At 33.2% G+C, this 27,046-nt stretch overlaps 1 protein-coding gene across 1 annotated transcript in view; it reads right to left on the bottom strand.

The window, feature by feature from the left end:
* The window catches only part of LOC111697152 (neogenin), a 39,357-nt gene extending 13,393 nt beyond the window's left edge, over positions 1 to 25,964 (bottom strand). The window contains exons 1-15 of the mRNA XM_023467053.1: positions 25,856 to 25,964; positions 25,358 to 25,525; positions 17,631 to 17,739; positions 16,278 to 16,435; positions 15,476 to 15,567; positions 13,849 to 13,961; positions 13,186 to 13,684; positions 12,260 to 12,386; positions 8,650 to 8,851; positions 6,361 to 6,412; positions 5,527 to 5,754; positions 3,696 to 3,735; positions 2,268 to 2,405; positions 2,083 to 2,234; positions 1,657 to 1,810 (exon numbers count right to left, since the gene is read on the bottom strand). Coding sequence (XP_023322821.1) covers positions 1,657 to 1,810; positions 2,083 to 2,234; positions 2,268 to 2,405; positions 3,696 to 3,735; positions 5,527 to 5,754; positions 6,361 to 6,412; positions 8,650 to 8,851; positions 12,260 to 12,386; positions 13,186 to 13,684; positions 13,849 to 13,961; positions 15,476 to 15,567; positions 16,278 to 16,435; positions 17,631 to 17,739; positions 25,358 to 25,418 — 2,125 coding nt within the window. The 5' untranslated portion in view covers positions 25,419 to 25,525; positions 25,856 to 25,964. The remainder of the gene's footprint in view (positions 1 to 1,656; positions 1,811 to 2,082; positions 2,235 to 2,267; positions 2,406 to 3,695; positions 3,736 to 5,526; positions 5,755 to 6,360; positions 6,413 to 8,649; positions 8,852 to 12,259; positions 12,387 to 13,185; positions 13,685 to 13,848; positions 13,962 to 15,475; positions 15,568 to 16,277; positions 16,436 to 17,630; positions 17,740 to 25,357; positions 25,526 to 25,855) is intronic.
* Between the last annotated feature and the right edge of the window lie 1,082 nt (positions 25,965 to 27,046).

The following is a 27,046-nucleotide window of genomic DNA, read 5'->3' as shown; positions in this document are numbered from 1 at the left end:
ATGGGGGAGGGGGGGGGAGGGTTCTGCTTCAATGGTCCCTTGAGGTGAGGGGAATAATAAGCAATAAATTAATAAAAAGACAGGGGTTTTATAAATACAAATATAGTTAAGTTACGCTAGCAGGGTTGACAGTCTTCAGGCAATACAATACTGTTCAATTCCTTTAAAATTATGTCTACTGTTAGACATTATACCTACACCCCTCCATCCATCCTTTCCTTTAAAATATATGTCTAAAAATCATGCCTGATCTCAAATATTAAATGCAAAAAAGTTACATCATCTAAATTACTTTTTAATCTTGTAAATGACAAAAGTATTTTTTCCTCAAAAAATGCAATTTTTTTTAATAAGTGCCATTAAACCCCCCCCCCCCTCCCCCGTCAAAAATATCCTAACAAGTGTAAACTCTGATAGTTTAAATGTTGTAAAATCCTCCTTTAATCCCTTGTTGAGTGTTGAGTGAGTGAGTGGGTGCTATTGTCAGATAGAAAGCTTGTAATAGAGAGACTTGATTTCAAACCTTTCATATTTTTATTAGATCTTTATCCATGTGTACACACTGGGGGTTGGTAGATGGATTTAATAGAGTTTAGAAGGGTAGGTTAGGGGTGGTTTAATGGAGTTTAGAAGGGTAGGTTAGGGGTGGTTTAATGGAGTTTAGAAGGGTAGGTCAGGGGTGGCTTAAAGCAGTTTAGAAGGGTAGTTTTAATGGAGTTTAGAAAGTTACGTAGGTTTAATACAGTTAATGGAACAAGTTGAGTAGAGCCTATATAAATTTGATGGAGTTCAGTGGAGTGATAAATTAAGGCTAAAAAGGTGTTTCTAATGTTATTGGTTGGGTGTCATTTATTAAAACCATCCAAGCAGACGTAATTATCAAAGCAAAAACTATTGTCAGTCAAGACATAAATCTCCCCCCCCCCCTGTAGCGTAATTATACCATTTTATATCAGGCATGATAGATTTATGCCTTTTAATCAAATAGATAAAATTAGATTTGGTAAAACTATATCAGTGGTATAGTGGAAAGTTTGTCAAGTTTGCAAAAATAGGTATATTCAGAAATATTTCTCTATTAAGAAACTAAATTCGTTTACTAAAGTTTTCTCTCTGATTTTAAATGTAAAGTTTCTTTGTTCCCTTTATATAGTTTCTATAAAAGATTTCTGAAAGGTTTGATGATTGAAACATAATATTGGTTTCCGGCTAATTGGACTAGTCTAGTGCTCCAGTAGTTCAGAAGTTTATATTAGTCCAGAAGTCTAAATTAGTCCATTATTCCATTAGTCCAGTATTCAATTAGTCAAGTGGTTCATGACTCATTGGTCAAGAAGTCTAGTAGTCTAAAAGACTTTTAGTCTAGTAATCAAGTAGCTTAAAGTGAAGTTTTCAGTAATCCAATAGTCAAGTAGCCAAGCCAATTTAAATTTGAAGTGACTTTCGTGTAAAAAAAATGCCAGAACCAACTCACAACGGTGTCGGTACCCCCTTAAACTCTTTCTTAGAATAGTCGGGACCAACATAGTCAATTTACAAAACGAATAGTATTGAAATATTTTTAGTTATGGCACTTTAAAAATATTCAATACAACTAAGAATTGAAAAAATGTATTTTTGTAAAAAAAATTCATTTATCGTGGTAAAAATACTTACTGAGGTTCTCAATGACGAAGTATCTCTGCTTGTTGTCCACCACCTTGGTGTACTCGTCCGGGATCCCCTTCCCCCATCCTATCGTGTATCCTCGAACCAGGATCGTGTTCGAGCTCGGCGGGTTCCACACGATCGTTATTGAATCGTCGGCAGCCTAAAGACGATTATTCAATGGAAATAACTGTTGCTGTTTCTGCCGTACTTTTATTTTAAAATACGTAATAAATGTTCCTAAAAAATGTTTGTCAGCTTCAGTTGAAAATTAGTATCGTACAGAAAAATTCTTAAATAGAGAAATATATATATTTATTTTTGGCCCTTTTTTCAATTTGTGAATTTAAGAATTGTGCAACCAACATTTTTTCTTGAAAATATTTGACATTGATTATTTGAGATAAAAAAACGATATGAAAGAATGATATTAACCTTAGCTCTGAGGACAGCAGGAGGTTCAGGTACAATAGATTCATCAAGGTCGGAGGCAAAGGTTGCAGCCTCCAACCAGCCTGTATAGGGACCGGTCCCGTTGACCGTCAAGGCGGATAGTTTTACCTGGTACTCCCGACCATTCCGTAAACCTGAAGAAAAATAATAATATTAATAATAATAACCTGTAATGGCGTATAGCCGCCGACTACCATCTGTGGATACGGTTTGAGTATTTCCGCCTTTTCCTCCCCGCCGCCACTTAATCTTATACCCGGTAATTATACCGTTCTGAGATTCTTTCGCAGGTGGCTCCCAGCGCACTGAATTAGTTATTTTTGGAAAACTGTTTAAATGTGTGAATTTGAATAAATCCTTCAGTTGATAATGTAGAATGATAATACAACAAAATATTTATATATTTACATATATAATTTCTACAATAAAATTTTAAAATGCATTTTTAATGTTTACGTTTTGGATTTAGGTTTTTAAGCAAAGCAGCAGAGCCGGCAGTTTTGTGCAGGACAAATACTTTAATACATATATTATTTCCTGGAATTCTTTTCAACACAACACAACCTTCTAAATAAACTTTGCAGAGGCGTGACATTTTTTAGATAATCCCCCCCCCATACCTTTAAAACCATATTATGCTAAATAATAAATAGGGGTTCTAGGGTGAATATAAAAAATGTCATGGATTTCATTTACCTCGCTCCCTTGTATTATTGTAAAAAGTTTAAGAGAATATTTAAAATGTTCAGGGATTTCACTTTTTTAACATCCCATAGAAATTTTCTTGATTTTTCTTTAAAAAAATTGGTATTATAGTATTTTCCGATGTAACCTCAGTTTACAGGGACAAATTTAAAATATTTATTTTTGATACACCCTGTATTTGTAAAAAAGGGTGTTGATCCTCATACTACACATACTAGGCGGGATTAAACCTTGCTCCCATGTACTTAGTATATTTAAAATGTATACCAGGGAATTAAAGGGAGAAAGAGGGGACGGCATTCTCTCTACTCTATAGCTTTTATAAATATAATCTCTAAGTTAACCACGACAAAGAAAAGAAGAAAGGGGGGAGGGGGATTTTTTGGAGAAGGAAATATAAAACTAGAAAAAAGTATATATTAAAATAAATAGTAAGGAATTTTTGGATGAACTCGCTTTCAATAAAAACTAAAATTGTATAACTTCAAAACTGTTTTTTAAACAAGTTTTCCCATCTAAAATAGATTAATTTAACCATTTCAAAACAGCTTTAAACATGGAATATAATACTGATATTTAAATATTCTAATCCTCTGAAATTATCGAATTTAAATCTGATATTTCATGTTAAAACCACATTTGGTTTAATTTTAGATTTATTTAATCATTTAAACATTCAAGAAAAAAGTTTAGGCCGAATTTTGCAGTTACGTCACCATGTGATGACAGGGTGTCCAGCTGAAAAACTGTGAAAATTATTAAGGAGTCCCATCGTTAAAGATAATTTTTTTGAACATTTCAATAATTCTAAGACCCCCTGTAGTTTAATTTTATTGGACCATTGAATGGGTTAGTACCAATTATATGTAATATCAGTTTATTGAAGATACCTTGAAATATAAAACCATCCCTATTAATTNTAACTATAACCTGATCGAATTAAAGCAGGTTAAATTACAAATTAAACGAATATAAATTGATTAATAAAACAAATAAAAATGATAATAATAATAAAGCTTAGATGTTAATTCAAAATGAGAGCGGACCATAAAAAATGTAATAAAAACAAAAATAAAAACCATTGAAAAAAAAACGAAGAAACACAAATTATAATGAAACAACGTATTTTGAATTATACAGTGCATGGTATCTAGAAAACTGTGGAATAAATATCGTCTTCTTACTTCGTTTTGATTTTGAAATTTTAGAAAGGATTCTGAATATATTGTTTGTTAAACACTTCTCTGAAAATATTCAGAAATACTTTTCTGTTGAAATTGTTAATATTAATCGCTTAATCTCAATATCTGATGTGGGCTCTTTTAAATTTGAGATTCAGCGTGTGCTCCATCAAAATAAGTTATTCCTGTAGGTCATAACCATCACACACGGGCAGCCGTTGTACATTTGAATTTCCGAGCCGGGTCACAGTTTGTACTGTACCTAGGTCTATGGGCAGGACTAGCCGGTGTAACAAGGTTGACGCGGTCGGACTTTATGCTTCGCGTATAGGCTGAATTTACTTTTACTAAAGAAGCAGATTTGCGTGTACAGGATATAGAGGAGAAATTAAGTTAATGAGAAGGGGATCAATGCTTGAATTTTGATAAAAAAAAATCAATAATGATAATTTATAATTATATTAAGTTAAAAAGACTGGTTATCCATGACGGAACAAGAAAAAGAAACCCCGGCTCAAAGCGGAAACAGGATTTGTAAACAAGAGGCTGGGTGTTATTGATTACAACCGGATAAGAATAAAGTTTAAATTGTCGTTAGTTCTGGTTAAAAACCAATCTCCTTCCGGCCCCAGGGGTTTATATTTTCTATTTAAAAATACCTCCCTCCACTATATTGTTTCTTTTTTCAATGCCCTAATTTTTTGCGGAAAAAATAACTAAAAAGTTATTAACATTTTTAATTACAGCATACTCCATACTATCATAGCAATTAAAAATATTTTCCTTTATTAATTTTCAATCCCCCCTAGATTCATTTCCGATACCAACCTCCCCCCCGCTGATGGCTCGGAAAGTATCATCCCCCCTTTTTACCACAATTTTCCCTTTAGCACGTGAGTAAAACTCATTGTAGAGCTTTAAAGAGACTGTTTGCAATTATTGTATTCATTCATTGAAATTTAATTGGGGACTTTGCCAAAAAAAACAAACAATAATCTCTAAACGGTTTATCTCTTGAATTACAAGACACATATAAACTAGCGTACAATCCCTTTAACCCTGGTTGGAAACCCTCCCTGCAATATAAACTAGTGAACGATCCCTTCCAACCCTCTCTGCTGGAAACCCTCCCCGCAATATCGTGTTCTAAGCAATTAAATTTGGTCGACCACCATATTGATTAATTGTAGATTACAACAAATTAAACCAGAGCACATGCATAAGTTATCAGGACTTCTGTATGTGGGTAACATGCCCCCCCTGACCTGAGGGGGGGGGAGGGGGTCCTATCGGTTTTATGTTAAAGGCAATATTATGGCCAATAGGATATGAAATGTTATCCTGTATGTTTTAAAGGTGGTTTAATAATGGAAAATCCTCTCCACCTGCTTTGACCGGAAGCTATGATTTTGTATGGAGGGTAAATTGGGATGCTGTCAATCCTTCTAAAGATAAAAGCACGGACAGCTGGAAAAAGAAGGGTTAAATGTCAAATTTTTAGAAACGGAAACAAAAATATAAATATAAAAATTCTATTTACCCGGCGATAATAGAGTTTATACTTCTCCACGCCATCAGGGTTAGGAGGCGGAAGCCAGGTTACCAGGATAGAGAAGGCGGAGATGGGTGTAGCAGAGAGCGAAGTGGGCGGCGAAGGCAGATCTACCTCCGCCTGGGTTCTAATGATGATCGGCGGACTGCTGGACCCCGGTCCGTGGTCATTGTGGGCCAGTACACGGACACTGTACACTGTACCAGGTTGCAGACCCTAAAGTACAATAGTTTGTACAACCGTACATAATAGTACTAGTACAAGTACAGAAGAATAAAAAGAAAGGAAAGGGTACATAGGAGTAAGAAGAAATAAAAGAGACAAATGAATAAAAAACAAGACAATTAATAGAAAGGAAACATGATAATTGATGGCAAATGTTTGGAGAGCAAGACAGGGGCGTTTTCAGGGTGAACAGGGGTAAACCGGGAGGGAGGGGGGAAGGCAATGCCCATCACCTAAAAATTACATCTTTTACATGGCTTTACGACATTCTCAGCTGGCAAAACTATTTAAAAAATTTTTTTTTACAGTTTTGAGATTTTATGTATGTATGTATGTATGTATGTATGTATGTATGTGTATGTATGTATGTATGTATGTATGTATGTATGTATGTATGTATGTATGTATGTATGTATGTATGTATGTATGTATGTATGTATGTATGTATGTATGTATGTATGTATGTATGTATGTATGTATGTATGTATGTATGTATGTATGGGTGTATGTATGTATGGGTGTATGTATGTATGTATGTATGTATGTATGTATGTATGTGTGTATGTAAGTATGTATGTATGTATGTGTAGAGAATACCTGTATTGAGATTTCTTCTAAGGAACCACGACTAGAATTCACAACACGTTCTCTAAACAACAACATTGTTTAACAGAATTTAGAATATATATTTTAACTCAACCCCTATCCTTCTATCCTTCCCTACTCCAAGAAGTATAAGTATAAAACTACTCCAAGTACCCCTCTTATAAATAAAAAAACCTTCTAGTACTCCTTCTATCTTTATATATGCATATACACTACTCCAAGTACCCCTCTTATATATACAAAAACTCCTAGTACTCCTTCCCTACTCCAAGTATATATACACTACTCCAAGAACCCCTTTTATAAATAGAAAAACCTTTTAGAACTCCTTCTATCTTTATATATGTATATACACTACTCCAAGTACCCCTCTTATATATACAAAAACTCCTAGTACTCCTTCCCTACTCCAAGTATATATACACTACTCCAAGAAACCCTTTTATAAATAGAAAAACCTTCTAGAACTCCTTCTATCTTTATATATGTATATAAACTACTCCAAGTACCCCTCTTATAAATACCAAACTTCTAGTACTCCTTCTATCTTTATATATGTATATACACTACTCCAAGTACCCCTCTTATAAATACAAAAACTCCTAGTACTCCTTTTATCTTTATATATATAAATACACTACACCAAGAATACCTCTTTTAAATACAAAAACTCCTAGTACTCCTTCTATCTTTATATATGTTTATGCACTACCCCAAGAACTCCTCTTATAAATATAAAACTCCTAGTACTCTCCTTTTATCTTTATATCTGCAGCATACAATACTCTAAATACCCTTCTTATAAATATAAAACTCCAAGTACTCTCCTTCTATTTTATATATATATACAGTATACAATGCTCAAATATACCCTTCTTATAAACTCCTAATATTTCTTTATATTTATATACATTGTACAATACTCAAATATACCCCTCTTATAAACTCCTAATATTCCTTTTATATTTATATACAGTATACAATACTCAAATATACCCCTCTTATAAAACTCCTAATATTCCTTTATATTTATATACAGTATACAATACTCAAGTATACCCTCCTTATAAACTCCTAATATTCCTTTATATTTATATAAACTATACAATACTCAAATATACCCTCCTTATAAACTCCTAATATTCCTTTTATATTTATATATAGTTTACAATACTCAAATATACCCATCTTATAAACTCCTAATATTCCTTTATATTTATATACTATACAATACTCAAATATACCCATCTTATTAACTCCTAATATTTCTTTTATTTTTATATACAGTATACAATACTTCAAGTACTCCTCAAGTCCCATTTTTATAAATGCAAAAATCCAGAGGTTATAACTTTTTGATTGGTATAGCGGTTAATCATATCCAACTGATCTCGATATCGATGTAAAATTATAAATTGAAGGATTTAAGTCTAAACTCCAGAAATATAAGATGATGAAGAGTTGCCAACCCACAAACCTTAGCACTGTTAATTAAGAAATATGATAAAACCTTGATTTTGCATAGAAAATCTATTAACAAAAGAAATCCATTTTCTTGGCGTTTTCATTTTTCCACAAAATAATGTTTTGTTTCAGGTTGAAAAAGAAACGTTCGGAGAAATCTATTTCCTTTTCACAAATTTCTGTATTTCTAGCTTTAATTTTGCTTGCTTCGCTCTTTTGAACAAAATTCTGATAAATTTGTTAAAATAAATCAAGAAAAAGAAACAATAAGCTATTTCTAAAGAACTCATTATTTCATGTTTGAAATAAAAAATACAAACACCAAAAACAGAAAAGATAATATTTAAAAAGTATAAAATCACATTTTAGTCAAGTTTTTTCCAAAAAATTGAACTGTAGTCAAATCTGTTGGTTTGCAAGGAAAAGATACACCCCATATGTTTGTTTATATAAATAGTAAACTGAAGTTAGAGCTTTAGTGCTGTGAATATGGGGATCAAGCTTTAATCTCCATCTTATGCAGACATGCGGATTAATTTAATTCCTCTTCCGTATCCCCTGGTGGTCACACCCTGCAGGGATAACTTTAATTGAGAGACATTAACCTTAAATTTAAAATTGCCCACATTTAATATCGAGATCCAGCGTTTAAGTTTAAAAGCGTTGTTACTTCAAACAAACTTTAATTGAGAGATCAAGCATTAATCCTCAAATTTCATTTTAAAATCATTTCCACCAATTTAACATTCCTACCATACTGAAAAAAAATTAACTAAAAATAAGGGGTGGGGGAGTACTTTAAAAAATAAAATATACCTCTCAGAACCCTGTTGTGTGTAGAAGACGGAGTACCCAGTGATCTGCTCCGTGTCCAGGTCCGCCGGGTGCTCCCAGGACAGGGTCAAGAACCTTGTGCTCGTGATGACCGCCTCCAGGTTAGTGGGCGGCCCAGGAACACCCTTCAGCAGGCCACCACCTAGCAGAGACAGTGGACGGGCTGTGGTAACACCCCCAACCACTGCATACAGACCAAAATAAAATTTTAACAAAATAAAATAAATTAAAAAGTCTTTTTGCGCAAAAAATATCGATAATTTTTGTTTAAGCTTTAATTGCCGCGCAAAAAAACTTTTTTTTCTGTTCAACAAGCAAATAAAAAAACATATTTGGGATAAAAAAATCTATTCAAATGAAATAACTATTTCTCAGAAAAAAACATATTAGGGATAAAAATGTTATCTATAAAAAATTAGATATCTAGGGGGAGGGTTGCTAAAATAAACAATACTAATTAAATAAAATGATAAATAAGATGCAACATGCGGTAAGAAAAAAGGGTTAAATCATTAAAATTAAAAGCAAGCAAGGTCTGAAGTCAGTGGTTGAATTATAAATGAACAATTTATCAGCATCATTCAAGTGATAAAAACGGTTAATATCAATATAAATATAAATATTTAAAAAGAAGTTTTGAATAAAAAGAATGGCTTAAATAAATAGATTTAAATGGATAGATGAATTTGAATATTGAAAGGATAGATTTGAATATTGAATGAACGTATTTGAATATTGAATGAATGGATTTGAATGATATATGGATTTAAATACTGAATGAATAGATTTAAATAAAAATTAATGGAGTTGAGTGTTGAATGAATGGATTTAAAATTTGAATGAATAGATTTGAATGATGAAAGGATGGATTTGTGACGAATGAATGGATTTTAATGATAAATAATGAATGAATAGATTTAAATGATAAATAAATGGATTTGAATATAGAATGAATGGATTTGAACATTGAACGAATGGATTTGAATATTGAACGAATAGATTTAAATATTGAACGAATGGATTTGAATATTGAACGAATGGATTTTAATATTGAACAATTGGATTAGAATATTGAATGAATGGATTTGAATATGAAATGAATGGATTTGAACATTTAATCAATGGATTTGAATAATGAACGAATGGATTCGGATATTAAATGAATGGATTTGAATAATGAATAGATGGATTTGAATAATGACTAGATGGAATTAAATGATGAATATATGGATTTGAATGTTGAATGAAGGCATTTAAATACTGAATGAATAAATTTAAATAAAAATGAATGGAGTTGAGTGTTGAATGAATGGATTTTAATGATAAATAATGAATGAATAGATTTAAATATATTAAATAAATGGACTTAAATATTGAATGAATAGAGTTGAATATTGAATGAATGGATTTGAATATGGAATGAATGGATTTGAACATTGAATCAATGGATTTGAATATTGAACGAATAGATTTGAATATTGAATGAATCGATTTAAATTATGAATATATCGATTAGAATCTTGAATGAATGGAATTAAGTGTTGAATTATGTGAATATTAAGTATAAGATACAGAATAGAGATGATGGGTGAATAATCCTGTTTAATTTCAACCAAATGGGTTTTCTATGTGGAAACCATTACAGGCAAATTTAATTTAAAAGGACAAAGGAGTGAGAGTGCACTGGGGGATATAGCGGGGGTAGGGCCGTAGGGGCTGGAAGGATAAGGAAGGGGAGGGGTTAATATTAAAACAGGAGAAACTTCAGGGGAAGATGCTAGGGAAGATAAAAAAGACAGAAAAAAGTATTTTGAGATTTTGTAAAATTATGTGCAAAACTGTAAAATAAATATAAAAAGAATATAAAAATAAATATCTCCGTCTAGCATGATATTGAGATATGAAGACGACTAAATATCTCCGTCTAGCAAGATATTGAGATATGAAGACGACTAAATATCTCCGTCTAGCAAGATATTGAGATAGGAAGACGACTAAATATCTCCGTCTAACAAGATATTGAGATATGAAGATGACTAAATATCTCCCGTCTAGCTAGATATTGAGATATGAAGATGACTAAATATCTCCGTCTAGCAAGATATTGAGATATGAAGATGACTAAATATCTCCGTCTAGCTAGATATTGAGATATGAAGATGACTGAATATCTCCGTCTAGCTGGATATTGAGATATGAAGATGACTTTCCCCCTCCCTTGAAGATTAATAGCACAATTATAGTAATTTTTCCCGTAGAACGTTGAGGAAGCCAATTATAAGGATTTGGACAACATAATCTTAAAATTTATGTGAAACTCTTTTGACAGAGTTCACTTCGTAATTCATCAAGTAACATAAAAAACATTTTAATGGTGAGATCTTGAAGGGTCGGTCGACATACTTTCAAGTAACCCTCAATCTAAAGCGTATCATTCACCATTCACAACGGACATTTTATCCCGTCCTCGAAATTATACTAAGGAGGATATCTTCGTTTCTTTTGTCTTAAAAGTTCTTCTCTTCATTTCCTTGCTTTTCTATAAATGCATAAATCCGCAAGTTACTCTTAAAGAGAACCGGAATTAAAAATAGCCCATTTTGAATTGAAAAAAAGGAGACAAAGGTATAAAATCGGACTTGCCACTCTGTCAACGGAGAGTCACTTGAAATTAATTCCCGTTAAAATCTCTTTCTAGAGACACTCTTTAATACAATAAAAAATTAATTTCTTTTCTTTTTAAAATGACTCCATTGAGAACATCAAAAAGAAACGGAAACTAACTGAACTAGTTTTTCTAAAAAAACACTTTAAAAATAGTAAAATCGATTTATAAGAATTTCAGTATGTATTGATTTATAAGAAGTGTAGATGCAGTGACTAGAAATACATAAAAGTGTTCGGTTCGGTTCGGTTCAGTTCAGTTCGGTTCGGTTCCGTTCGGTTCGGTTCGGTTATTACAAAACGATATGCAAGGATAACTGACAGGGGTCAATTTCAAATAACAGTAAAGTTAATGGTTAATGGTTAGTACAGAATAAAGATATCAAGTATACTAACCGAGGAATCATATTAAAATGTAATACAACTTATTGGTTTAGTTTAAATAAAATTTTAAGCAATTGTTAAAAAACTTTTTAAAGAAATTCCTCTTTTATTATTCTTGAGCTAGTTAATTCAGGGCTACTAGATAATGTTAATTTTTTATCTATTTGGATAGGGTAGGAAAAAATAAAATCCCAGTTGTACAGTGTACAGTGCTCATTGCCCAATGTATTGTATAGTGATAACCAATATTTGAATGATTTTCGCCCATGCATTCTCACTTTAAATTGGAAATGCCCTTAAGGATTTTGTATTCGTAACTGTAAAATTACCATTGTCCGGGGCATATCATAAGAACAGTTACATATAGCAAAGACGACAATCATTCCACTGTTTTATGATTATCACTGTACATACTCGGTAAAAATGCTGACATCAGCTTAAAATCTAATTCTGGTCAAATCTAACTTTAATTTTAGCGCACTGTCAATAAACAGATTAGAAATAGGATTTATTTGATTGAGAACATTTAGTGTTTAATTTATACCTTTAGATTTGACTTGAAGTATAGCTGGTGCTTGGATACTGCCTGCAGGGTTAGTTGCTAGGCACTGATATACTCCAGCATCTGAACTAACCAGACCCAGGATCTTTAGGTTCTTCCCCCGGACAAACTAAAAAGGAGGTTAAGAGACGGAGATTGAAAAAAATCATGAAACATTGGCGAATGGTGAAAATAACATGATTATGCGTGTACTGCGTGTACTGTTCAATGTAAATAGTAGCTTCTTATGTACAAAGAGATGAAAAACGGAGTGAGCTGAGAAAGGAGATATTGTCCGCAAAAGATAAGTCTGAAAATGGGAGACAAATTTATAAATATTAAAAGACAAGGAAATAAAAAACGAAGAAATGATTTTAAACGGGAAAATGACTTTTAAAAAAATCAAAGAAAAGAAGAAAAAATGTTGTTAGAAAACAAAAATAGAATTTCTACAGTTTATATTAATTTAAGAGAAATAATAAACAGTAAAACCAACCAATAAAATTCCCCTAACACCATTTAAATGCTAAGATTATGCAATCTTACATATATTAGGATGGTATTCTAGGAATATTAAGAACAAAATTTAAATATGAATACACATTATCGATATTTATCATAACAGAAACTTTGAAACTTTTAATAAATAGTTTTAGTTGAAAAATTTGGGTTTCCTTTATTTTTCAGAGGTTATCAAACCTTTGCTCTCATACCTTCCAGCAAAGTTTAAAATTGTTAAAATTCAATTTTATCTAAAACTATTTTTGATGCTTACTTTGCATTCTCGTGCAAAATTCTTGATATCATTTTATCAAGAATTTGAAGAAAATTAAGTTTAAACCTGTTTTGTTGGGACTATGTTTGTTTACATCCAAGCCCAGAGTAAATTGCGGGTAATAATGTATATTTTAACTGTAAACATAATATACCTGGAAATATTCGCTTTCTATGATGAGATCTCCGTTTTTAAACCATTGCACAGTTGGTTCAGGATATCCCAACACCTCACAGTCAAACAAAATGTCGTCTTTTTCATACGACATGTGATTCGCCGGCATCTTAATGAACTGAGGCGGAACTTGAACCTGCACTTCCAGGGCGGAGTCAATAACATCCTCGGTGTTCTCCGCCCGACACTGGTATCCGCCAGCGTCTGCCAAACGAACGTTGTTGACGACCAAGGAGCCGTTTCCGGTTCTTGCGTAGCGCCGGTCTTCCATCTCCAGTTCCTTACCATCTTTAAGCCAAGATATGGTGGGGGGAGGGACGCCGTTGGCGGCACACTCCAGGAACACGTTCAACCCCTCCACCACCTTGACGGATGAGGCGAAGGAGATGAAGGTGGGAGGCTGTGGCTGTAAACTGCTGGCAATATCAAGGTTGATTTTCAGGTCTCCAGCTGAGCTTTTAGCAGAACCAGCCATACATCTAAATATCACAAAAAATAAAAAATTAAAATAATAAATATTTATAAAACTAGTTTCTTATGTAAAAGATTCAAAATAAAACTTAAATAAAAACAAAATCTTAACCATTGACCAGCTAAAATTGTATAGCCCTGGTGCCGAGCCGGGGACATAAAGTTATTTTACCTGTAAGAAGCTCTATCACTTGTCCTAACATCCGTTATTTCCAGACTTCCGGACTGAAGAACGGATATCCGGTTATCCAGGACAACAGGGCGGTCATTCTTCATCCAGGACACCTACAGGAAACAATTATTGCGGTCATCAGATTTAGGAGATCAGGTAATGGTTCCATCTTTAATAAATAACATTCAATCAGATTTTTTTAAATTTAAAAGTAGTCGTGGTATTTAATTTCATTTTGGCAAATATTGTACATTAAATTTTTATAAAACCCATCATAATGTGCTAAAGCAATGTTAAATCTATTGCTTCCAGGGGGTTCTAGATCGAAACAGGAACTGAAAACCCGCCCCCCCAGGCCCCCATTGAAAGAAAAAAATTCTAATTTCGAAATACGCCTTGAGTAAATTTGTCTTTAATACCCCCCACTTTTTTACATTTTAATTTAATGCTTTAAATAGAATATAAGGTATTCAATTCTTAATGAAACCAGAATGCATCAAATGCATCAAATGCATCAAATACTATCATGCAAATGCATGCTGAATATTCATAACTTTATTGCAAGTTCAGCATTTCATAATTAATAATTAAACAATGCTACGGATCAGCTCCCATTTAGAATTAATAAACATGATTTAACGCAAAAATAATCTATTTATTATATCTTAGTAATACCTGTATAACGAAGAAACTTTTCATTATCACAACTCATAATTTTGTAATCGTCGAAGACCTTTGATATTTCAGGTTGCAAAGAAGTAACCATTTGAAAAATAAAATTTGAGGAAACTGTTCAAATCCTATCTTGTAAAAAATTGTGCCTCTAATGCTGAACAGGAAAACTGGAGACAGTAAGTGCATATGGGTTAAAAGAAAATAGAAATAGGAAAAATGCAACCATATCAGGCAAGAACTGCAACCAGTGCAGAAATGGCATCAATTGCAAATTAAAAGAATTTCATTAGAAACATGAAACTAATCTATCTAATTTGCAATTAAAGGGACTGTACGCGTAACCTTTAATCGTTCGTCTGAATTTAATGATTTGTAATTCCTCAGTTTATCCTTCCGAATCAATGAAAGAAAGGGCACCTTTAAAGGTAAATCGGACTAACGTCTCTTTAAATAGAGGGTCATTTGAAATTACGGCTGAGAGTCTCTTTAAATGCATTTAGATCAATACTTAGCTACAGCAATCCAAACTCCTAAATTAATCAAGCAACTGAAAACTTCTCTTTATTAAAACTTTATATTCCAAACTTTGAAGAGATTAAGTTTTCAGAAAATAAAAGCTTGCAAAAACTTTTTTTTCTCAGCAAATCCACAAGGAAAAGAATGCAAACTATGCAAAATATGCGAGGAAATATTTGCAAAAAAATATAACTATTCATGTTACGCTCAAAAGAAAAAGACAAACAATTAGACAGATATTTGGCACAAACATTAAGACATGGACAAAAAATAACAGATAACCGTTATTAAACGTCAGACTTTTATTGCTTAGGTTAGGTCAACAGTTTTCTGGGGGCTGTAAACGTTCCGTTAGTACGTCAGTCAGTCAGTCAGACAGTAAGTCAGTCTCAATCAATCAATCAATCAATCAATCAATCAATCATCCATCTAATACCTGGATTGCAGGTTTGGTTTGGCAAGCGAAAAGTGCGGTTTGGCCTGGGAATACTGTTAGACTAGAAGGACTCTTAACAAAAACAGCTTCTTCTAAAATAGAAAATTATTTAACATTAATAAAAATTCTTGTAAAAATGTATTTCACAGATTTTATGTTACCCACAACGGATGAAACTTAAATCACAACATAAAACGCTTCACATCTGAAGATCTGAGGCTGAATTTAATCTACCTCGTCAAATATAGCCTTTCAAAAGTCACATTATAATGTAATAATGTTAAAATGTAAAAATATAAAAAAAATAGTCTTATTCTTTTCAAAAACCTTGTTTCTCAATAAAGTAATATTTTTTTATGAAATTAAGATTTATAAAAGTTTTCAATTATTTTAAGTTTTCTTTAATCAAGCTTTGAAATTAATCCTTTGAAATATTTAAGAGAAATAAACAAAAGCTATAAACAGAAACAGAATAAAATAAATTTGAAGAATTAATTTACAAAATTTTAATAAAGTAAATTAAACTGAAAGGACAGCAGGGGGGGGGGAATACTGAAATTATAAATATTTAGATAGAATTAGGCCAGCTACAGAGCTCTGCGAGAAATAAAATTAGGAGATTAAAAAAAACGAAAAGTAAAAAATAAAAGGTTTTGAAATTGGACAAAGTTATGTTAAAAGATTTAAAATAACACCAAAAGAAAAAATAAAATTAGACAGAGGGAATAAAAAATAAAATAAAATCAATACATCACAAAATATCAATAATTGGTTTAACTTTCTAAATTAAAAACCAACTGACCTAAAACTGTAACCCTGGCCACCCTTGAGATGATGGTTCCCACCCCTGGGAGGGTAGCAGTACACTGGTACCCCCCCTCCTCACCCTTCACACCCCTGACCACCAGGCTTCCGTTCAACAGGGGCGACAAGGCCACCTCTACACCATCTTTTCGCCATCTAAAAAAATAGTTACTTTTAAATCATAATTTCTTTTTAATAGTTAACGAAGACCCATAAAAAATCGGATTTGTGAACAATTAAAAAAGTAATGATTGTTTAACATGAATATAAACAGTAAACTATTTGAGAAACTTGGAGAATTTATTAAGAAGAGCAGTTTTTTGCCCTCAGAAACTTTTCACCTTTTAGGTGTAAAGTTTTTACTTTAAAAGTTTTTGTATTTTGTTTATTTAGTAAGCTTTTGTTGAAGCTTTGAAATAGAATGTGTGGAAAGTTAGTGTTTATGTTATTGGAAGAATGTAATCTTGTTCGTTAACTTTAGGGTCAGTTTGTTATTTTATGAATAATAGAATAATAATATTTTGATTATTTAAATATTTTATTTCTAATCCCCCTTTTTGCCAGAGGTTTGGGGGGGAGGGGGGGGAGTGAGATTGAACCTTCCATTTCATTAAGAATCATATTCACCAAATTCAGAAATTTTCATAAAAATCTATTCTTTTTAAATTTTACAAAAACACTAAAACTAGAAAGTGAGTACATAAGGTTAAAAAAAACCTTCTATAAGATAGTATTTCTCTCATAAACGGAAGAAAAAAATCTTTCTTGTTGGTAAATGGGTCAAATACTTTTAATTACTTATTTTTTGTTGTTATCAATATCCTTTCAATATCAGTGTAGCTTATTGTATTGTTTATTAATTTTTATTATTTTATCAAATATTTTCTAAATGAAAAAATCCTAGTACGATAAAAAAGAGGTTGTACAAAATTCCATTCTGTAGCTCACTGATACAAATTAGTAAAAGAATAAGAAAATCTTGAAAGGGTTTGACTGAACTAAAATTAGATCAGATTTTTGAATAAAACAGGTGTAATTGGATTTTCAATATTATTACGCAAATCTAAATCAATTTCTCGCAAATGCTTTGACGGCTTTAATTCAAAACAACAATTTATCATATACAGGGCAGGGCGTCCCAAGAAAGCAAAATTTATGACATTCAATAATTGTTTTCCACATTTTTTAAGTATAGTTTAGTTTATAGTTTATAGTATCTAAAAAGGGATTTATGATTAAAACATAAGTGCAATTTACTTTATTTTTGCGTAGTTTCTCAATTTTCTAAGCCTGGGAACCCGGATTTTAGACACAAAAGTTTCGCCCCTGAGTAGAAGTTAAAATGTCCTACCTGATAGTTGGTGCAGGTTGACCTACAGCTACACAGTCCAGTGCTGACCTTGACCCGGTCAACACAAGGTCAGCAGGTTCAACCTCCAGGTAGAACCTCGGGAACACATCTAAACAAAATATATCAAAATCATTTTTCATTTTTATGAAAAAAATTATTAAAAATCTTTTCCAGCAAGAAGTAAATAGCTCGAGAAACCTTATTCTTGTTTTTTATCCCCAGGAAGCCTTAAACTCTGTTTTTTGTTTAGTAATAATAAACCTTGGAACACGGTTTCACACATTTTGATATCAAATATTCCCTTGCGCAAGTAAGAATCCCCCCCCCTCAAATTTCTGATCTGAATTTTAGTTGCCCCTAGGATCCTGTTTATGTACTTTATGCAAACCGACAAATAAAGACTTCAAAGAGATCTACTGAGATTTTTCACCGATATTTTTTATTCCTCGGCAATAAAAGTTAATTTCAAACCATTCAATGCTTGCTACAAGATTCTAATAAAACTTAAATAACATCAGATCATTTATTTTAATTATCTCAGGTAGTCATTATAGTCTCATCCTTTGTAGATAACCCTGTTTGCTTGTTTGTTTGTTTGTTTTCATGTTTCTAACAATCTGGTGCAACGAGTTTGTGTTTAATGTTGATATTGGTTTGTTTACTGTTTACATCTCTTATTTCCGGACCTACTTCCGCTGCAGTACATATCTAACAGGGTTTCATTTCATTTTAGAATAAAAGGGGTGCTTTTTACCATTGTTTCTAGGGGTTCATTTTAGATCAGGCTGAAATTATATATCTTTTGATTCTTTGCATTGGTTTATTACAGCTCAGTTTAAGAGGTTAATTTTTAATATGAGTTTAAGGGGTTCATTTTCGATCCATTCAAAAAACGATAAAATCATCTGATTTTATCGTTTTTGAATGGATCGATTCTAGATCAGGCGACGGTGACATATTTTGACCATTGTTTCCAGGGGTTCGCCTCTTTTAACATACAAATGTCATGAAAGGTTTAAACGCTTGTAAAACAGAGGTGATTTTTTTGACACAATTTCGGGTTGATTTTATAAAATTTTCAGAGACTCCATTTTTTAGGAATTTACTTTTACAAGATTTTAGTTCATTTTAAATAGGATGCACATTTTTTTTAAATTTCAATGATTGCTTCTGACAATGCTTTCTTCTCACTTTGTATTCGTATCTTGTTAAACGGGAGAATTTTAAAGTTGAAATTAAAAATTAAGGAAAAGTAGGAAGGGGAGGGAAGTTAAGTAGGGTTAGGGGAGAAGACGGGGTGGGGAGTTAAGTAGAGCTAAGGGAGTAGACAGGGGGGAGGGTGAAAAGATCTAGGGAGTGGTTGAGGATAAGTAGGAAAGAAGGAGAGAAGTAAACAGGAAAGGGGGAGTGAAACGATAAAGTAAAGAAGATCTGGAAAAGCAAAAAGGAGAAGAAGGGGGCAGGAGTGAAAAAATGAGGAGTACTAAAGAAAGAGTAAGTGAGATAAAAGAACCGAGTTTAAAACCGGGCGGGGGATGCTTAATGCTTTATCTTCTGTTAATTTACGATCTTAAAATTTTAAACTCCTTTTATCAGAGTCTTTCATGTTCTACCCCCTCCCCCCTCCGCTCGGATAGTTGGATTTAGTAAGCTGGGCCCATTAATCTGGGCCCTATATATCAAGTTAACAACACTGAAAGTAGCAAACAGGCAATTTAAGCCGAGATTAGGGTTTACCTCTTGCAGGTTTAATGTACACTTAGTGTTTATCCTATACTAGACCAAACCATTACAATTACATTTGTAATGGTGATATTTACCCCCCCCCCCACATACTTTCTTTACTAAATGTATAACTTTGAATAAGTGCTGAGGGTTTGCACTTAAAAGCGGCTTGAATTCGGATCCGGTTTTATTGCGTATACTTGAATCCGGATCCGGTTTTATTGCATATACTTGAATCCGGATCCGGTTTTATTGCATATACTTGAATCCGGATCCGGTTTTATTGCATATACTTGAATCCGGATCCGGTTTTTATGCAGAACCTCAGATTTGAAATAAAGAAAAAGTAAAAATTGAAAAAACACTTTTTTTGCATTTGGATATATTTCATTGATGAAAATGGTTTTAACATAACTTTAAACTGAATTTAATTCCGTGAATTAGTCAAACTTTTACCCCGACAAAAACACCAGTACTATAGTGCACTTAAATCAATCAAACTTATCTGTATTTTCCAAATATTAAAAAGATTAATTATTGATAAGTTTATAACGTAAAAAATTGCTTCTAAAAAATATCGATTTTACAGTTTATAGTTATACAAAAAGAGAAATTTCCGCCCCCCCCCTCCCCCCCCTTTAACATAATTCATTGGTAACCGCAAATTTGCAACATATTTTGCACATGGAAGAGAGTGCAAAGAGAGAGGCGGTGTTGGTGCTAGCCTGTGCATTTTGTGGTTGGCAAAGGGTTTGCAAACTTAGTAGATGAGACTAGTGTACAATAGTTTCTCCAACCCGAACCGGATATATTTAACCGGAAATAAAGGGACTGCTCATCAACTTTGAAAGAGGGGTAAACAATGAACCATAAATATTTTTTGAGTTTCTAAGCAAGTTTGTATACTCTTCCTTCGAAGTATGTGCTTAAATAACAATTTACGTCCGGAGGCCGCCCCCGTCCCATCCCCAATTTACCATTCGCCGACATCCCCTTTATAAGGGATATATTAACTTTGTCCATGTTATTTTTCTGTGATGACCCCTCTTTCGTCATATTTTAGTTTATTTTTACGATATTAAACTGAGTTTTACATCAGGTTTTACATCTCCGCAGAGGATGAGATTTATTTTGTTTTTCTTATCCCGCCATCTAGTCTAGTCTATATAAACTAGAACTATACACCAACCTTAACGATATTGAACAATGTTTTACTGACAACAGCCTTTATTTGTCCTCAGAGGCTTACTATCTTAAAATAATATAAGCCCCATTCCCACCCCTGATCACAACCGCGGCCCCCTCTGGTAAAGAGTCGGAGCCCCCTCCCCCTGCTCTGACATTGCAGGTGTATATTGGACCTTATCTTTGGTACAGAGTTAAGTTGCAACCCTATCCAGTAATCAAATACACACAAGGGGGTCCCTTGGCAATTCTTCAGGAGNGGGGTTGTCAGTGGATGTAGTGGAGAGAGTTGAACATACAAAAGCATCTTATGTTCCCCTGACATGTTTATACCTAAAGAAATATAAGGAAACAATGGAAATCAATTAGTAATACCCCATCTAACCCCCTTCAACTCTTTTCTTGAGCATCACTCCACCTACAGTGGCCGGCGTTTATATCAATACAATAAAGACGACGTTAATTTTTAAGTGTTGATTTTGAACAAGGTTTTTTCAAATTACAAGTTACAAGTAAACACGTAGATGGTGTAAAATTGACAGCTTATCATTGTTTCCATGTGTATGTGTATCCATGCTGTTTAACAGCTTGGTAGAAATTGCAATCGAAAGTCGTCTTTATTGCATTGATATGTACGACGACGACTGCACTACGGAATACAGGGTAATTTTTTTATCTTTTATTTGTTAGAAATATTGAGTAAACCATCCTGTAACTAGGTTCTGGTTTGATTTGTAAACCCTAAACTAAACAAACAAAACCAAGAAATACAGGAATACAAGTTGACAGGAAGACAGGTAGACAAGTAGACAAGTAGACAGGTAGACAAGTAGACAGGAAGATAAGTAGACAGGTAGACAAGTAGACAGGTGGACAAGTAGACAGGTAGACAAGTACACAAGTACGTGTAGACAAGTAGACAATTCTTTCAAGGTATACAGAAAGTATTTATAAAAGGTTTTCACAAAAAAATAAAAAAATTAAGACGATTTTAAAGTCGTTACTTCCATGTTTTTTGGGAAACACTGTGCAATGTACAATAAAACTGAAGTAGAAAGGAGGAGAGGGTTGGTTTTAAACTCAAGTGTTCTTTGTGTATTTATCAAAAGAGGGATGAAAGTAAGGGGAAGGGGGATGCTGCAGGATGAATATATTTGCAAAATATTAAAAATCAATTGCAAACACATATTTTCTATGAAGATTTTAGGAGACTAAGACAGTGGAAAGTTTTAGAAGTTTTAGAAGATTGTTGAATCTAGTAGTATATTGTGGAAGATTGTGGAAGGTTGTGAAAGGTTGAGTAAGGTTGTGGTAGGTTGTGGAAGGATGCGGAAGGTTGTGCAAGATTGTAGAAGAATGTGGTAGGTTGTGGTAAGTCGAAAAAGGTTGTGAAAGGTTGTGAAGGCTGTGAAAGGTTGTGGATGGGTATTGGAAGGATGTGGAAGATTGTGGAAGGTTTTGGAAGGTTTTGGAAGGTTGTAGAAGGTTGTGGAAGGTTGCGGAAGGTTGTGCATGATTGTCGAACAATGTGGTAGGTTGTGGAAGGTTGTGCATGATTGTCAGATTGTGGAAGCTTGTGTAAGGTTGTGAAAGGTTTCGGTAGGTTATGGAATGCTCTGAAAGGTAGTGGAAGGTTGTGGAAGGTTATGGAATGCTCTGAAAGGTAGGGGAAGGTTGTGGAAGTTAGCAGACGTTTATGGAAAGTTGTGGAAGGTTGTGGAAGGTTGTGAAAGGTTGCGGAAGGTTGTGGAAGGTTATGAAATGATCTACAAGGTAGTGGATTGTTGTGGAAGGTTTTGGAATGCCCTGAAAGGTAGTGGAAGGTTGTGGTAGGTTATGGAATGCTCTGAAAGGTAGGGGAATGTTGTGGAAGCTAGTAGAAGTTTATGGAAAGTTGTGGAGGGTTGTAAAAGGTTTTGGAAGGTTGTGGAAGAATGTATACATGATTATCGAACAATGTGGTAGGTATTGGTAGGTTGTGGAAGGTTGTGGAAGGTTGTGGAAGGTTATGGAATGCTCTGAAAGGTTGTGGTAGGTTATGGAATGCTCTGAAAGGTTGTGGTAGGTTATGGAATACTCTGAAAGGTGTTGGAAGGTAGTGGAAGGTTATGGAATGCTCTGAAAGGTTGTGGAAGGTTATAGAATGCTCTGAAAGGTAGGGGAAGGTTGTGGAAGTTAGTGGAAGTTTATAGAAGGTTGTGGAGGTTTGTGGAGGTTTATGGAAGTTTATGGAAGGTTATGGAATGCTCTGAAAGGTGTTGAAGGGTAAAGAAAAGAATATTTTGTCTCTGAGTTAGTTTTGTTGATTGGATTCCCCAGAAACCAGGGGAAAATGTCTTCATAAATATATTTTCTGGAGTTAATCCAAAATATTTTCAATATGTTATCCAATAACTTTCTCATTCTTTCATGTTTATATGCTGTGTGTATTCTAAAAGAAATTATGTGGAAATGTTTTAATTTTAAAAAACTTAAATATCTTTTGAAAAAATTTGACTGAAAAGCCCTAACAAAAATAAAAAATATTTATCCAATCGTTGAAATATTATTGAAAGAATATTTTCTTTCTTTTATTACAATCTTACATATTTGTCTTAATATTTTGACTCAAGCAAAAACCTTTGATGGAATGTTGCATGAAAACAAATTTGAACGAAAAACATAAAAAATTTATCTAAAAATCCCCGGATTCAAAACTAATTAAAACTCGAAGAAAAATATCAAAACTTTGTAAAAACAAGTGCTGAGAAAATATTAAAAGTAAATCTTTAAATCAATATTGAAAATATTAAAGGTAAATCTTTAAATCAATTGAGGGGAGGGAGGGAGGGGGGGGCGTCAATGTGTGAAATAAAAGTTTCCCGAAAGCAGATAGGGAGAATGTACAGGGGAGAGAATAGTTTATTTAAATTCAAGATTTTACAGGATTCATTTATTTGTAAACATTACTAATAGGACAAGGAAGGTTGGGAAAATAGGGGAAATATGGGAGGAGGGGGAACTAAGCCCCATCACCCCCCGGGGGGTGATGGGGGGAGCCCCCCATGAATTCCATGATAGGGGATCATGGAAACTAAACTAGGAATATCATAATGTTAATGAAAAAATCTTCAATAGAAGATAAGAGAAGAAATATTGGATAAAGGAAACAAGAAAAGAAGATAAGAGAAAGGGAAGATAAAAGAAAGGAAAGAAAGGGAAAGAAGTGTGGTGATAGGAAAGGGATAAGAAAAATAGGAAAAGGAGAAGAAAGAGGTTTATGGAAGGAGGAGACAGGAAATGAAAAAGATGAGGAAATGAAAGGGAAAGAAATGGATATCTAGAGAGAATGAAAGAGACAGGGAGAGAAAAATACGAGATGGAGAGATTAAAAAGAGAAGAAGTATGTGACGAAACGAAAGATGTAGAAAGGAGAAAAGGAAGAAAAGAAATAGGAAAGAAAGGGGGTTGGAGAGAGAAGAAATTGGAAAGAAAGTAAGGTAGGTGAGGGAAAGAAAGGCGAAGATGAAGAGGGAAGAGGAAAAGGTAGGATTGAGAAAGAAAGAGTCAGAAAGGGGAAAGGAAAAAGAAAGGGGAAAGGGGAAAGGAAAAAGAAAGGGGCAAGAAAAAGAAAGATAAGGGGAGTTGTATAAAGGTGTGAAGAAGGACCTTTCACAGAATCTTCTGTATAAACACACTTGTAGGCTTATACAAACAAATCAAGAGGGGGGGGGGTTGTTTAGGGGAAGGGCTTCTATAAGGGGGGGGGGAGTCAAAGGGGTGGCTGGGACTACTACAAGAGGTTTACTTATAACACATTCAACAAAAATAAATACTAACGTTTCATCATTCAGTAGTTACAGATAATAATATGTAATATTTAGGTCAGGATTAGGATTAGGATCAGGTTTAGCTTTAGGTATAGGTTTTAGGTTAAGGTATAGGTTAATGTATAATTTTAAGTTTTAGGTTCATATTAAGGTTAATTTTGCAGCTTTAGATGAATTTCCGAAGGTTTATTTATGCGTATAAAGTTGTTAAAGTTACATGCAAGTATCGTTAGGTTTAATTATAGGTTTAGATTTCGGTTCAGGTTTAGATTAAGGTTTCTGCTTAGAATTAAGAGGTTTAATTTTAGGTTTAGGGTCAGGAGGTTTTTTTTATCTTGGGTTAGGTTTAAGTTTTAGAATTTTAGATTTCAGCTAAATTTCTTGTTGTTCTTCTTCGTTATTTTTCTCGAGTTCACTGACCCGAAATTCCCTCATCTTTCGACATAAGAGTTTTGCATACTGTGTTAAAATGTAAACATTAAACAATTTTTACAGATAAATTTTACATTTTTATCATTCGAACCTTGCCACAAGTCAGGTTATAATAAAAGATTATAATTTAGGATTTAATTAGATCTTAGGACCGAGGATTTCTATGTCCAAAATTTAACTTTCGACTGCGGCTATTAAAAAACCAAAATCCTGTCGTAGATTTTAGATATTTTAAACTATATATGGATTCTATTAGTTCAAATAATTTAAGTTTAAAATATTACACCGTCAGGTTGAAAAGATATAGGGATTAGAAATTTGAGTTTGGGGCAAAGACTCAATTCCTTTCATTTTTGATTGCGCCTTTAAAACCAAAATTCTTTGACAATATTTAAGGGCAGAGAGAGTTTTCAAATTATAAATCCATGATTTTTAAAAAATATCCGATCAAATTATTAAAAGTTGGAAATATTAATGGTTTACACCATTAAGTTGCACAGATAAAGGACTTAGAACATTTGAGTTTGAGGCAAAGACACAATTCCTTTATTTTAAAAATGATCCGCATGTTCTAACCTGAGGAGGAGCAAGTGATGAGAAGAGAGAAGGTTAGAAGAAGATGTTCTAACATATTCATTACAACACCCCGGGACCCCTAACGGGATCAACACGACCCTAAAAGGGTCTTAAAATCCTGTTGATCCATTTCGAGTCTAATTCCTTCTTCCCATCTTTTCATGGCGACTGAAAAATAAAAAATAAAAAAGTACCTAAATCAAAAAATGTGGCTGGAATCTCAAAACTTTGGAAACACTGGATACACTGGATACCCTGGATACCCTGGATACACTGGATACACTGGATACACTGGATTAGATGGATACACTGGATACACTGGATACACTGGATACACTGGATACACTAGATAACACTGGATACACTGGATTCCCTGGATACACTAAATACATTGAATACACTGGATACACTGAATACACTGGATACACCATATACATGGGATACACTGGATACACTGGATACGCTGGATACACCGTAATCAATATTTATTATTATTACCTTTAATTTTTATCAATATGTCCGCAACAAATGTGTTTTCTTCAACTTCATTTTCGCCTAGATTCCTCAATCTGAAAAAAAACATTCATGAATGAAAAATAAATATTTTTGATTCTTTGGCAACAAAAAAGTATTTCTTTATTAATCGTATAAAATACACACTCAGTTGTGTGGGGGTGAAGAAATTAGTATAATAATAGACAAATTCATATCAATTACTGTCAATTAATTAATATCACACTTAGTTAATTAGTATGGGCCCAGAGAGTAATAACTTAGTAACAATAATACAAAAGTTTTATGCAGTATATAGATATATATATATATATATATATATGGAATACCCCTAACAGCTGGATGTTAGTGAATTCTTGGACATCATTTTTTAAAATGATTTCGCACAAATATTTAAGAAATGAATATTTAAAAGCTTTGATATCGAATAGTATTTGGTAATTAAAATTTGTAGCAAATATTGAAGTTTGCAGTGCTAGGTATTCGGCTTATACTGCCTGTTTTCGAATTGTAAGTTTTGCAAAGATTCTTAGAATTTGCTCCGCCAATTTCTAGTATTTTGCATGCAAACAGTTTTCCTTACAATTTTATAATTATTGTGAGTACCAATAACAGGGATAACTAGTAATTTTGACAGATTTCTTTGTACACTGCCCTTCCCATATCATATCTTTTCCCTGCCGTTCCCATATTCCTACCCCCCCCCCAAGTCCCATGCCCTTCCCATCCCTCACCCACCTCCCCTTTCTAATAACATCCCTCCCACTTTATCCCTTTCATCTGAAATATCTGAGTTACATGTATGAAATTAATCCTTGAGGTAAACATTCTACTCCCTTGTGCAAATTAATTTGCAAACTAATTTCTGCAACTTTCATCAAGTTAGCACACGGAGACTCAACTGAATTATTTTTGAAGGATTTTAAAACTTTTTTATTAAGATACAGTTTTTTGAAGTTCTAAAAATACTCAAAATTTTCAACAAAAAATTACGAAACAATTCTGCCAAATTTTATGAAAACTATTAACACCCAAAGAATTTACTCTACCATCCTGAAGCCATTGTTTATTAATGACCACAATAAAATGCATTCCAAAATTGCAGATAATGCAATTTAGCAGAAACATTTAAAGATTCCGATAGATTAAAGATGCATTTAAGAGAATCCTCAGAAT

This window comes from Eurytemora carolleeae, unplaced genomic scaffold, assembly GCF_000591075.1.
Source record: "Eurytemora carolleeae unplaced genomic scaffold, Eaff_2.0 scaffold128, whole genome shotgun sequence".
Classification (NCBI taxonomy): Eukaryota; Metazoa; Arthropoda; class Copepoda; order Calanoida; family Temoridae; genus Eurytemora; species Eurytemora carolleeae.
This window is presented reverse-complemented; position numbering and strand designations above follow the sequence as displayed.